The 13,872-nt window shown below is 44.4% G+C and overlaps 1 protein-coding gene across 1 annotated transcript; it reads right to left on the minus strand.

The window, feature by feature from the left end:
* Nucleotides 1–1,219: 1,219 nt before the first annotated feature.
* T265_06111 (hypothetical protein) lies at nt 1,220–13,285 on the minus strand (the record flags this gene model as incomplete). The annotated part of the gene is made up of 4 exons (XM_009171297.1): nt 1,220–1,546; nt 5,375–5,511; nt 10,838–11,066; nt 12,432–13,285. The coding sequence occupies 4 exons, from the start codon at nt 13,233–13,235 to the stop codon at nt 1,373–1,375; spliced, it is 1,344 nt and encodes a 447-aa protein (XP_009169561.1).
* Nucleotides 13,286–13,872: the final 587 nt, after the last annotated feature.

Here is a 13,872-nt window from a genome sequence, read left to right on the forward strand (position 1 = left end):
GATTATGACATGCGGCACGGCTGTAGAGTGGATGGTTATCCATAGGAGTTCTATTGAACTCTTCCAAACTCAATTCGTGCTTATCAACGTGCAGCTTCGAAAAACCGTATATTTTGAGGACCTTAGATGTGGCCTTCGCTAGGATACATTCACTGGTACGGTGTTGGTAGGTATTTTGACGCGAAGCATCAACCAAGCTGTTAAACAGGACTGTATCCTATTGACAGACTAACGGACGAGAGTTCGACTTGAAATATTTTGTTGACGACTGGGAAGAAAAATCATCACCATCATCGTCGACGGCACATTAGTGCCAACACCCATGCTCCACAGCCATCTAATCATAACTCATATGACGGCTCTGTTGTGAAGTAAAAGAATGGAAGGGAAGAAGGGGCCTTGTGCTAGTATTCAGAGGTACCTATTTCTCCAGAAAAATATCACGAAGCTACAGGCTGTTGTCTGACCACGGCCCGGTTAACATTTGAGCTGGTGTTATCCAGTGAAGGACATAACATCAGAAATTTCATTACTTGGTAATTTTCACTACCTCAGACACGTACTGCTTCCTGGCTGGCAGTGTCCAGACATGAGAACTGTCCTGTTACAGAAAGAAGGCTATTAAGTAACTTTCAAAGACAGTCTCAAGAGTGAAACACCGTGACGCAAAATAGGATGGCTTCAATCAGCAGCTAGAATCTACCCAGTAACATCTGGCACAGTCGGACTCGTGGGCAGCAAACTTGGTGTTACCTAATTTCCATTTATTTGCTTATGAAATTCGCCATTATCATCTTCGGGATGGCCAGCTACTCTTGTCTCATAGTAACCGGATCCCGTAAAAACAAAAAAAGATTGGAAGCATACTACCTGATCCGTAGCTAGAAGTCTCTCAAGCCTCTAACTAGAATCCAGTAAGCTCATCGAATTACTGTCAAGCTTGGAATGCTTTCAGTAGTTCCAACATGCACCATGATGATCTTTTCAACGCTGATCTGGGTGTTTGTTTGAAGTGCACAACTCCGCGAATCTCCTGATTATTTGAGCAACAGTAAGGAAAAGAGTTCTGCCATCAGTCGTCACTGGTCTGTTTGTAATCCGAAGTTTGTACGCAGGAGTAAGGTAGGATGACAGTTGAACGTAGGTGATTACCATATCATTACTGTGCAATTTACGGGGGGGGGGCAGTAGCTGGTTAAGACTCAATGACAATCACTGACTCGTCGAAAGGCTTGTATTATATGAGAACATAAAAAACAGTCACACTGGCTGTGAAAACAGGTTTGGATCACAAGGACGGATAAATCGCACTTGATTTACCAAAACAGATTAAGTATGCAAAGTAACTATAGTAGGTTTAGATGAAGATTGATCATTCGCCACCGTCCTCTTCATCTTCTTCCAAACCGACGAACAATCGTCCATTACAAGGCCCGCCAGATCTAAAATGATCATACGGATCTTTTCCGTGGAGTATTTGTAAGCACAACCAACAATACCGAGTTCGGCAATAAGGACAAGTCATTTTGTTGCACCCGGAATCTTTCTACAAAAAAAAAAAGAAATGATTACTAAAGGCGTGTTCTACAAAAAAAAAAAGAAATGATTACAAAGTAAAGGCGTGCCGAGATCGTGAGAAGTTAACTCACACACAAAACCGGACGTAGGGAGTGAAAGATTGGCTGAAAGCTTCAGGAATACTCACCCCGAAAAGTTTGTTCAGAGTGAATGTGATTCGAGATGGGGTTCTCTGTCCAATCAGAAAATCATCTGACTATTGGTGAATAATGAATTTCTGGATCGGAGTTGATTTGAGCGGAAGACCTTAATTACTGCCAGGCATTATCAATCAAATGTGGCTTGAGAGAACACAGTGGAAACACACAAAAATTGAATTAATGGCTATATTCATTAGAAAAGCCGACGGCAATCGTTGATTACAATCCGCAGTTAGCCTGAGGATGAACGACGCTAAGCTACCAATTGGGCTTTGATCCGTGTGTCCATAGATCAGAGGCGAGATGGCTCAAGTGGTTAGAGCGCAAATGTACTAACCGGAAGGTTCGTGGTTCGAACCAGACCTCTGCCTCTCCACTTCCCCTGTCTAGGCTTGGGCAACTTGACAGTATCCCAGCCCTCGTGCAACCTTCGGGTGGCATGACAGCTAAGCGCTGGAAGGATGTTGCCGCTGAACGACTTTTTCCATAGGTCAATGAACTTATTATTCCTACGAGTTGCTACAACTAAATCAAAACGGAATGTCTGAAAAAAGACCTTTTAACGGTTGGTTTTCGTCTGGTCACATGAAACTGAATTGATCGACTTAAAGTCTCAATCTGAAGACGGTGGGATATACTGGCATTCAGTTAAGTGGTTCATTCACAAAGCGCTTATCAGTGTCAACAGATTTGTCTAGTGATAAATAAGAACACCGAGAGAAATTGGACGCATAGGAAACGATCAACTGGGTACTTCAAATGATTCAGATCGGTTGCATACGAATTTGGTTTTGACGGTTGACTCAGAGGAATCCAACTGGTTCTCTCCTGCATAGTAGTCTTTTTTGAAGAGTTTTCAGAACCTTGTGATCTAGTGATAAATAAGAACACCGAGAGAAATTGGACGCATAGGAAACGATCAACTGGGTACTTCAAATGATTCAGATCGGTTGCATACGAATTTGGTTTTGACGGTTGACTCAGAGGAATCCAACTGGTTCTCTCCTGCATAGTAGTCTTTTTTGAAGAGTTTTCAGCAACCTTGTGAGCAGTGCGTCAAGTCCAGACAATTCAAAATCATCCTTGACTTCTGATCACGGAGAACAGGGAAGCCAGGAAGTTAAGGCAATGACCTTGAGATAGGGGTATTGCCTATACAAGATACTAGCCGTTGGTGTAGCTCGTCTAGAAGACTAAGTAATCGCTAACATGCCTGAGTTTACTGGTCAAAGCTTTCACATATCGCTACCAGGTCATAGACCTAGTCGCCTCTACCCTGCATGCCTGAACGAAAAGACTCGGCGGGACAGACTTGATATACGAACATTGGCACAAAAATTACATTTGGATGGAAACATTTATGTCCCAGAACTGAAATAGTGGCGGATTTGGAAGAGGAGTGGGACGTGGGGAATCAGACAAAAGTGTAATGTAATTCTGAGACAGAATAACTAAACTACATAACTGAAAGCTCTCTCTACGTTATGGGGTAGTGCGACAATCCAATAATCATGTCGTGTCCACTGGACACCCTCCAATGTTTTTACCGCAACTTTTTCGAGGGAGATTCCGGGGCTGTCTTGTAATAAAACACTCGGAATGGAGGTTCGGTAAAAACAAGGGCCATCACTAAATTTTGTCATGAGATGTATACAAAGGAGATAATCGAACGTACAACTGTGTAAATTCCTCGGGTGTTGCGTGTCGTGCACGCTTCTCTGAACATACCACCATTACCATCATCTCCCTCGCACGAACAAATTTGTCCGTTTTCAGAGAGGAAAGGAGTGTTGTCATTCCTGTGTCGCAGTGGATGGAAGGGACGCCACAAGCCCTACTGTATCAACTCTTGACTCCCCCAACTTAGCGACAGGACAAGAATGCAACAGTACACGGCTGACAACTGGTTGGGACAACAGTGAACCATAATAAGAATGGAATGTGTTACTTTAACAATCGACCAGCCGATTTAATAAGAAAATCGGAACGGACACTAAATTAAATGAGCCCCGTATTTGCGGGAAGCATAGTCAGTGGAGTTCTTACGACAGCTCATGCGTGGGAATGAAAAGAACTGAAAATGGGAAAGGTTAACCCAAAGTAGTGGGAGCGTGGCGCTGTAACCCTATAACCCGACCCAGAGGAGCTTAATGTGGTTAGCCGCTCGAGGCCTCTGGATCGAGTGACCGGCTGTTAGTCCATCGTCACTCACACAGCTCCCGACCACTTGCCCCTTTCTCAAACAGAAACAAATTATCGAAACGACTGTAACCTCACTTCCGGTCTAGTCTCTCCATCACTGATTCCATTATAAGATGGAGGTTCGTGTCCGTAACCATTCTTTCTCAGCTGTCTTCCCAATTTCCGCTTCGATAACTGCGTAGCGGACTTTCAATTCATGTTCTTATTGGCCTATTGACGACAATGACACACATCAACCTTTATCTCTACTGAATACCAGCGGAGCTAATCAACAGCCAAATCCAAGAGTAAAGCTACGCAATGTCGATGAGGCAGAGTATCACATAAGCGCCAACCATTTTTCAGACACATGTGAGCAAAGTAAAAAAATCACCTAGAGTTGCGTCTGTCAAGGGACGGTGACTCCACAAAGCACTTACGAGAGGGATGAGGGGTGATAGAGATGTGCTCACTATTTGTGATTACTTGGCCTATTAGCCAATCTCAGTCGCAATCGGCGCACAATCCGGACTATTGCTGCAAGAGCACCATGCAAAAACACAGTACACATGCTTCATAATTCTTTTAGCGTGCGCAAGCAAACCACATGGTCTGTTCATTGGTCACGGACAAGGCTGTCTGATCATAAGCAGTCAGAACTTTCACGAACGAAACTACTGAAAACCCTTCGACAACCCACAACCGGTTCTGCACTTCTTCGGGCTAACACCTGTAAACGAGGCTGGGATTCAGGCGAGTCTCTCCTGAAAACCAATTCGATATGCGAATGAGTGTATAGGCCGAAAGTCAGAATTCATAGCGATGAGGCGATTGTGATTGGTACGAGTCGTATGAAAATGGAAAGTAGTTGAAAAAAGCCGACCACGCCTGTAATGCGTTCAAAGAAAGTGATAACCAAAAACCGCCTTGAACCAAGGTCCAGGATAAGACTTCTGGTTGTTAAAAGAAACAAGCGGATGGTATCCAGAAAAGTGAAAAATTCCAACCATTTTTCATTGCGCACTTAGCTGATAAAGCATACAGTGTAGCCGAACTGCAGATTCTCGAAGGTCGAAACGAATTTCCCAAAACCGGGATCTTAAGATTCTGGTGAGTGACCGCCAACCTGACTTCATTAATTCGTGTTTATCAGCTAAACGTTACCATCACATTGGGTTTTTTCTATGAAAACAGAACACCACAGGGTTTTTGGCATCTTTTGTGGGTGGTAAGTTTGCAAAAGAATCGCAAATGAAATCATTTCTGACGAAGAATGCAGTGGTAAGTTTATGAGGGGGTTTCTCCAGGACTATCACTGCAGAGCATTCCACGTAACTACATGAGAAGTGTTGTTCTACATCACTGTTTTGGCTTTACTGTCAATGCAGTGTATATAAAGTAGCGGAAAATAAGCCGAAATTTGGGAATTCTTGGAGGAAAAAACTAGTTAGCAGACACAGAAAAGGTCAACATACCTCGACTGGCGACCAACAGCCAGGGCAGTATTTGCAGTGTTCATCTACATAGTCATAAGATGCCCAATTCTCTTTTTCTCGGGCAAGGAACTCTTCTTCTGTTAACTCATCAGGTTCCTTGGAAGGTGTTTTCTTACCTAAGAGGGAGTTGGAATAACACAGCTGAAGGACACCTGTCTGTGAGCAAGTGCTACGACCAGGGTTATTAGTATACTTTTATTTCACGCTGAAGTAGTTGATAAACCACTGACATTGACCAGCTGACATAACAAAGGCAGTGAAATTATGAACACCAAGTAGTCATGTCAAACAAATGAAATCGGGACGTCAGCTTCGTTATACTAAAACAGAAACTAAACACGACCCACAGCCTTACTCGCAGAACCAAAGAAAAGTCAGCCTTGAAAATGCACCAGAACAGGGAATCTCGACTCTCGCTAACGCTTTGAAGGAAACCAGGTTTGCCGATAGTTTTATTAGGGAACAGATGAGCATAAAAGCCAAGGCTATCACCACAGATCTATCGAACAGTAGGCTAACAAGCAGCTTGAGGGACACTTTCCCCGCCGAATTACTTCAAACCTGTTTTACAAGCAAACATGTGTTCTTTTAATCCCGCAGATATAGACTCTCTCTCGTACCAAACTGTGTTAGCATACTCGTCTCTCGGTTGTGCAACGGCAGAGTAATGGAGCATAACCCAAGTTGGTTGGCACTGGAAACTATAAAACCGATAAGGCGATCAATCATGAAGCGCCAAGTAGACACGGTGCACAGCTTAGTGACCATCCAACGTCTCCATATCCTTTACAAGGCGCCTACAGCAGTACACGCGACCGGAACATCCGGGCGTGCGATCACAGGTGAACCGGAATTGGTTAAACATAGTAAGAGAAGTATGGGAGCGATAGCAAGTGTGCGATAGCGTCACTTATTAGGAATGTCAAGAGCTGCAGCTGTTGGTTAAAGCGATATAACGAACTGAATTCACTAGTGCTATTTCTAGAAGCTGCACTGGTCGCTGCGGGCTGTTCTTTGCCCATAGATTAAAAATTCACACTTATCACGACTGGTTGACAGTTTCGACAACAGTATATCTTGAAGCTTTCTTTTATACACCATCTGATAGTTGTGATAATATGGAGGCTGAGTTGTCACGGCCCTCACCTTTGCCTACTCGCAAAGACATTTTTCCGCTGGTATGAGTTGCACACGACATCACCGTTTCGGTACAGTATTCATTCATCTAGGCATAGGCGTGAAATCATCCATTGGTACGACAGGCCTGTTGCAGGAGAGGACTGCAGTCATCTGACAATTCGCAATAAAATAATCCTTCAGCTGCAACACCCAGCTGAAGAGCGATACGTAGTTGCTGACTGACGCGGACAAAGAAGACGAACTAATCAGGGCTATTTCGAAATGGTTGAAAACAGGTAAAGCGCAGATCAGGGTGAAGATTTCATCAGAACCAGACGGATGGTTGAAACATGGTGAGGCTCCGAATACTACCGTGTCTACGAGGCAGTAAACTGGTCTATTGCTCATTCGGCAGGGTTCTAATAATCTTGACTATGCTGAGTTTGCAATATTTTTCTTTTCTGAGGGAAAAGAGGAACACCTTCGAGTGTTCTAATATGCGTTCTCCACTGAGTATCTCTCGAAAGTGATCTTTGTGAAGAGGTCGGTAACTCGTACGTTCGTTGGGAGGAACTGACTTAATCATGTCATGAGTGTGTAGAAAAGACATTTGCATTAATCATGATGAAATTCGTTGTCGAAAAATCACCAGCACAATGCCACATTACTCAAAGCAAGGCAGTGCCCAGTTGGGAAGCAAAGGTTGTTCAACTACTCGAAAACCGCTTTCAGCGCTCCCCAGATGCGGTCTTCATACAGAGAGACGACTGTCAGGATCTGCTAGATTAAAAAGTCCACAAACGAAACTGCACGAATTAATTTATTCATTCATTGTCAGCTGTAATAATCACGTACTTGTTGTACAGTGGTTGTAGGTGTCACAGTTTCGTCCACCGATGATTCGGGGAGATGGGGTAGGTAGCTGCGCATCGGAGGCGGGAGCTGATAATTTGGGGCGTAATGCAACACTGTCAGTGAACTGTTAAGTGGGGGGATTGCATTGAAGGCAATAGCTTGGATATACAAGCGCCATTGAGGGCGCGACTGGGCCATGTCTAACAACGTCTCTAGCCATTGATATGGCCCGTCTCGGAATCCCCACCCAGGAAGACCTCAATGACCAGCGCATCTGAGTTTGCTGGTAATGGCCTTTATACTTCGTTGCCAAGTCATTGTTTGACCACCTCTGGCTCTCCCTGCATCCTTCACGTGGTTGTGAAAAAAGAGTCCTTCGAGGAATTCGGTCGACTGGCATACGCAGCACGTGGCCAAGCCAGCGCAACCTATGCAGTGTGATCAGTTCATCTATCGAGGGTGAATTATTTCACCCGAATACCATTCGACGAAACCCCTTAATGACAGACGCCCAAATACTGCTTACCAGGAATATTCTATATTTTTCCCACTCAAAAGTGCCACATCTGAAAAGCACTAGTGTCTGTACACCGGAACCGTAAGCTTGTCAAGCTGGCCAGGTGATTTTCCGAACATTCACGAACCGGTCCTAACATCTTAGGAAGTTTAAACAGCCCAACTCTGTAATATTCAATGGGTGATTGTTTGTCACCTTGCCTCCACAACCAAGAGTTGCCGAAGGGCCTTATCACGAATAAAACCCTGTCAGGGCGCGCCCAGACAGAAGAAAAAGCACATGTGCACAGAGTGACGCATCCCCAAGGTCACCATGGGTTCGACACGTCCGGAAAGTAGGTGAGTCGGCGGCTCCCACCAAACACGGCCTAGCAACACACGACCAGCGTAGTGGGCCTGAGATTGTTCACGACCGGAACACCACCACTGGCTGTATGGGGCGAACAAGTGAACGACCATATTTGGACGTTTAGTCATCCTATATATTTACGCAGAGGCACTGTACGTTTTTGTCCTGGCAATACAGCCGTGTCCCCAGTTCTCTGTCTTCTCTCTATCGCGTAGTCTGGCAGGCGCACTGCAGGCGTAACCAATAGCTCGGCCACCGCACAGATACAACAAACTCCCAAATGGCAAACCATCCCCACATGACAATTTCATGGAACATGAAGTTCCCCTCACTTAAGTCGTAACTGGATATGAGGATTTTGGTCTGTCTTTATCTGAGTGAGCAAGTTGCGACAATTACAATAATCTACTGACTTCTCAGAGAAAAGAATTTCTGCCAATACTTTGAATTTAAAAACACACACTCGAACGCCACTGAGACCCAATTGCACAACAAGTTCTTTATTGCCCGAGGAATGACTGTCCATATTAGCTTTGGGATGCGGTAATTCGTTCGACCATCGGCTGATTGTCTCATTATAGCTCAGTCGACCCAACAACGATTGTTTCCCGCATGATTAAAGTAACACTTTGATTGAGCCCAAGTTGCACAGTAAGTCTTCTTCCGTACTGAATGCTATCAATCCTGTCTATGCTACGTTTGAATCGACGTGGTCACCTGCTCTGAACAATCTTTCGGGTGGTCGTGGTTTAGTGACTATCAGAACACAAGACCGATGAACCCTGAAAACCTTACATATCTTAGCAACCACTTTCGGGCCGGTTCGCCTCAATGTGTTCGGTAATTTGGAAATTTTGACTGGAATAAACATTCTGATGCGTTTCTCTGTCGTTGCCAACGAAAAATTGGCTTTCTGTGCTCAAAACTCAACAAGTTGATGCAAGAAAGTGAACAGGAGATGAGTTCACAATTAACCTAGTGTGCTGTAGAAATAAAATGGAATCTGGCATAAGACTTCGACCTCACTTCACATGAGTCTGTAACATGTTGATATGGTCACAGTGAAAGCTGTTCGGATTCTAACACAGCAAACGAATCATCAAGCGCCTAGTCACGTGACGGTAACACGTCGCGCCTGAGCAGATTCAGTTTAGTCTTTTTGAAAAAATCACAGTTCAATCCAATCTGAATAGGATTAAATGTAGTCGAAGAAACTACTCGCTGGATTTGACGTCGATCACCCATCTGATTTGCTGTATTGGCGCCTGCAACAAGGAACTGACGCGCTACAAACATCACCATCATAATTACGAGCGTGGAGACACTGGTGTTCACTCGCTGTAAAACCATTTCAGTTGACTGGGACGATGCCCAATAACACAGAGGAAAAGAGATGGAAAAGAACCTTTTTCTAGCCCACCACAAAAGTCATAAGCGTATAAATCTACAGACACTCAATCAGATAAGCCGGTCAGGAGGTGACAGAACAAGCATCATTACTATTCATAAGTAGCCATGTCATGCAGCAACTCCAGGCGATCACAGAGGTTACGGAGACTCCATCATGAAGGGAGGCAACAATAAGGTTTTCCTGACTTCAGTCCTTTCTGTCAAGATAAACATTTTCACTTTCCCATTTACATCATTTTGAAATTTGACATGAATAACAAGAATTTTCCTCGCAGAAGATTAAACGGCGAACGTAGCGCATGATACAGCCCATCATAGCTTGTAATGCTCGATTCCTTCCGCAAGCGAACTACCCAATGCCTGCTTCTCCGAGGGTCTGATTCCTGATTATTCTACCCTAACTAAGATACCAACACACGGACCACCAAAGACCTGAAGTTGCCTTAAATCCTGTGTTCCACAATAACTAGCTCCCCCCTGAATTGCAACAGACGTGATTGAAGGTTACGTCCTGTGACAAGATTTTCGGGGACAAAGCACACAACGAGGGGCGCCTCCTGCCAATCTCCCCCTCTCAGTCTCTTTCACTTCTTCGATCAATAATGTTTTCATCCGCTGTGATCAGAACACTAGGGTTTCGGAGAAGCTTCAATATCCAAGAGCCCCTATCGAACAAAACGTATCTGGCGTGAATGTCCTAACGTTAATCCACTGTCACTGTGCTGAGTTTGGGCTCATAAGAAATTCCTTATTGACCAAAGCAAAGTCCTGGACGATGAATTATTAGTCAAACTCGACCGTTAGGATAAGAAGTAAGTTGTCTCAAAATGCCGCCAAACAGTCGTCTCAGCTAGTAGTGGGAGGAATTCAGGGTAGCATGAACTGCACTACATTTCATACGGGCTTTTCTGATGAGAGAACCGTGGCTAGAGTTCCAGGCAGTTCGGGGACTGACGTGCGCTCTACCAAGCGAACGTTGCGTCCGCTGTTCGAACTCAGTCTTGTTTTCATCACCCCCCTCCATAGCTTGGGTAACCAAACAGCACCTCAGTTTTTATACTGGAAGCTATAGATCAAAACAACGCCATACCAGAAAAAGTGAAATGGCCTAAATGATTTCACGGAAAGATTCGTTCCAGTTTGGACAATAGAGGAAGTGGCGAACACGGGAGTCTGTACTAAAAACTACTTACCAGCTGGGACTACACACTGATCTGCGCCGTGATATGGCCGAAGGCATCTAGGACAAAAGGCAAAGCCACAGTTGGTGCATCGGCCCAAGTCTGTATCATCCAGGATCACGGGCATATTCTGACAAGTCGATCGGGGACAGTATGCAATGTCTGACATCATATTCAAACTCCGATTGAGCAACAGCGCTTCGTAACGTTTGAAGGTAGCAGGTGGAAGAACGAAGCGTGCCTGCGAGGAAAAGTCTCATGAACGTGACGGAAGAACTAATATCTAGCGAAATATTCTATAATAGTAGACGGTTGCAGAATTAGGCGTAGTAGCCCGAGAGCTGCAACAGACTTAGAGACATTGAGAACTTTGAGAAGTGGTCACGACAGCACTTCCAGTAGTCAGGTAAAAGGAAACCTACAGGAAGAGTGGACTGATACTTGTCAGGTACGGTCAGCTAGCCACAAATAACCAGCAAAAATTTACGAATAATGCAGACGTTAGTGAGACAGAGTTAAAAGATAAGCAATGAAGATTGAATATTTTATACATTATCTGTGCTCCTGTTTCCCCAAAAAGTGTTTACTTGTCCGGTTCAGTTTTACAGCTACAAACTGTATGAAAGCTACGCTGGCTTAGCTAGTATAAGGCAGGTCAGCTTATACTACAGACTTCAACAGTTTGATACACTGAACTTAGCATCGGAAGCTCCACAAAAGGGGTAGTCTCCAAGGCAAGCGTTTCGGTGGCACAGGAAGTTTTCTACAACTGGCTTACACAACCAACAATGAATCTTTGGGAGGAATACAAGTCCAATAACTGGCTGCCAAACAATGTGAATTATAGGAGTTGTGCATATGAATGATATACACACAACACCTTTTGAAACGGAGCATCCCATAGACCGTATCACATGCTTTACCAGTAGAGATTACATACTCAGGGGGCTTGGCAAGCCTTCATCTGTTAAGGATCGTACGGAGTGAAATGAATACAAATTATCATTCAACAGGAACTTTGCTGGTAATCAAAGCTAGAGTTAATCGAGGTTCAATTTCGTTTATCAGATGTAAACTATGTACCAAAGGTACGCTGGTTTCATATGCTACAGCTTTGGTCACCGGAAAATGGGATACCGGAGAGATGTAATCCAACAGGAGAGGCGATTTCAAGATCAAACAGTTCGCATTGCACATCAGTCTGAGAGAAGAGGGAAATGCGCGACTAGATATTGAAGGGATTAATTTGGTGCACGAGTGCGACGGACTGGGCGATTGTCATTGACCATCGATGAATTGAGTGCGGAGGTACCCACCCATGGCGGCGATAGGTGTCGACCAGACTGAGTTTACTGGATAATTTGTCCCGAGAGGGGACAAGACATTCAATGCTACACAATAAGCTGCGACAACATTAACTGTAAACAACCGAATTAATGGACAAAACCTCAACAGCATAGAGGAGATTAAGGGCGCGGGAAACCACAACTGTTCAGTAGAGTGGTTAAAAAATTGTAAGTCACCTGAGAGCTAATAAAGCATACCATCTGCAATGTGATGGGAAAAAATACAATGAAAATCCGCTCATCAAGTGCAAGCAGCTAACCTCATTTACTCCAGCGGTCGTATCACAGATAAGGCAACCCAGCTGCTGTGCCGTCAAGCCACTGTCCACGGCCAGAACAAACGCCTGTCGAACGCACTCTAAGCAAACAGCGTGTTGGCAGACATGAAAGCGGAAAAAATTCGAACCCAACTTGGTTTCCAAGCATACAGGACACTCTCGCGCCGTTCGATAGAATTCCGCATCCAGTCTGTCGTCATTATTCGATATAAGCAGTTCTGTGCACTGAGAGAGCGATAGGCTCACTTCATCGTGATAACAGTCGTAAAAGTGGAACAGGTCGAGATGTGTGGATTTTGTAGAGCTTGGAGCCTGACCATTCAAGAGAAACTGGTGGCTTTCACTCCTGAGAAATTCTGCCAGTGACCATAGTATCAACTCGCCAGGACTTGAAAGGCTCAGTTTGTTAAGTTGCTCAGTTAAGTGGGATAAAACAGATTTTGGGAGCCAAGCGGATTCTAACAAGAGTTCCGGAACGACCGGGTCCGTATCACTACCAGGATAATTTGGGGGGAGTTGAAATTTGAGGTATATCGGAGGTAAGTGTTTCAATCCATATATCCACATTTCGGCGAGCTTGTCGATGATAAAATTGTTGTTCACTTGTAGCTTTGAGGCCGGGGCGTGGAGATACAATTGACTGTGCCCAGGGAGATCCGCGAAGATACAGAATGTGCCTCTACTTGAGGTATCCGAGTATCGGAAGGAAACCTGAAGGTCAGATGCAGAGCACGCACTTCGCATTGCTTCAATTTCAATGCTTTGCAACTCTGCCGGCGAACACATGGCAGCAAATACTGGCCAATGGGAACGGAGCGACTACATGATAATCGAACTGAAGAGAAATAAGATCAAGGATTAGTTTGACAGGAAGGACGTCTGGCACATGCTAGTAACTGAAAAGCAATAGCTCAATAAGGAAGTTTCCTCTTTTGAAATTAGTCTGCAAAAAAGTCATTCGCCGGTACGATAATCAGGGCTAAATAAAAGCGGAGTAAATGAAAATATGTTAGTTAAAAACTATGATAGCTGTTTCGACTGCCAAAGTTTCGTTTGGCGAGAAACGAAAATGACGGGGAACAGTCGCTGGTGAAACGCAAACGGCTCAACTAATTCAAGAGCTTTGAATTGTTTCACTTTTCACGCAGATTTCAGCCTGCAAAAGACTCCGTACTAACCCCAGAACACCATAAATCTGCCAAGATGACTCGTATTTACTATTACTATATCATGAAATCTCCTTTCAGAGAGAGAGATGGTTGAGGCTAACAGGACTAAGTCAACTAATTAGGGTTTCCGTAGTTCGCTTAAATCATTCTGACCATCTTTATCCACCTACATGGCTAGCGAAAGGCCAGTTGCATGGAAACAGGTCGTTTTACAGACGAATGGCAAACTCGACCAAACATTGCAAACTGTGAAT

Source organism: Opisthorchis viverrini (genome assembly GCF_000715545.1).
Source record: "Opisthorchis viverrini unplaced genomic scaffold opera_v5_120, whole genome shotgun sequence".
Classification (NCBI taxonomy): Eukaryota; Metazoa; Platyhelminthes; class Trematoda; order Opisthorchiida; family Opisthorchiidae; genus Opisthorchis; species Opisthorchis viverrini.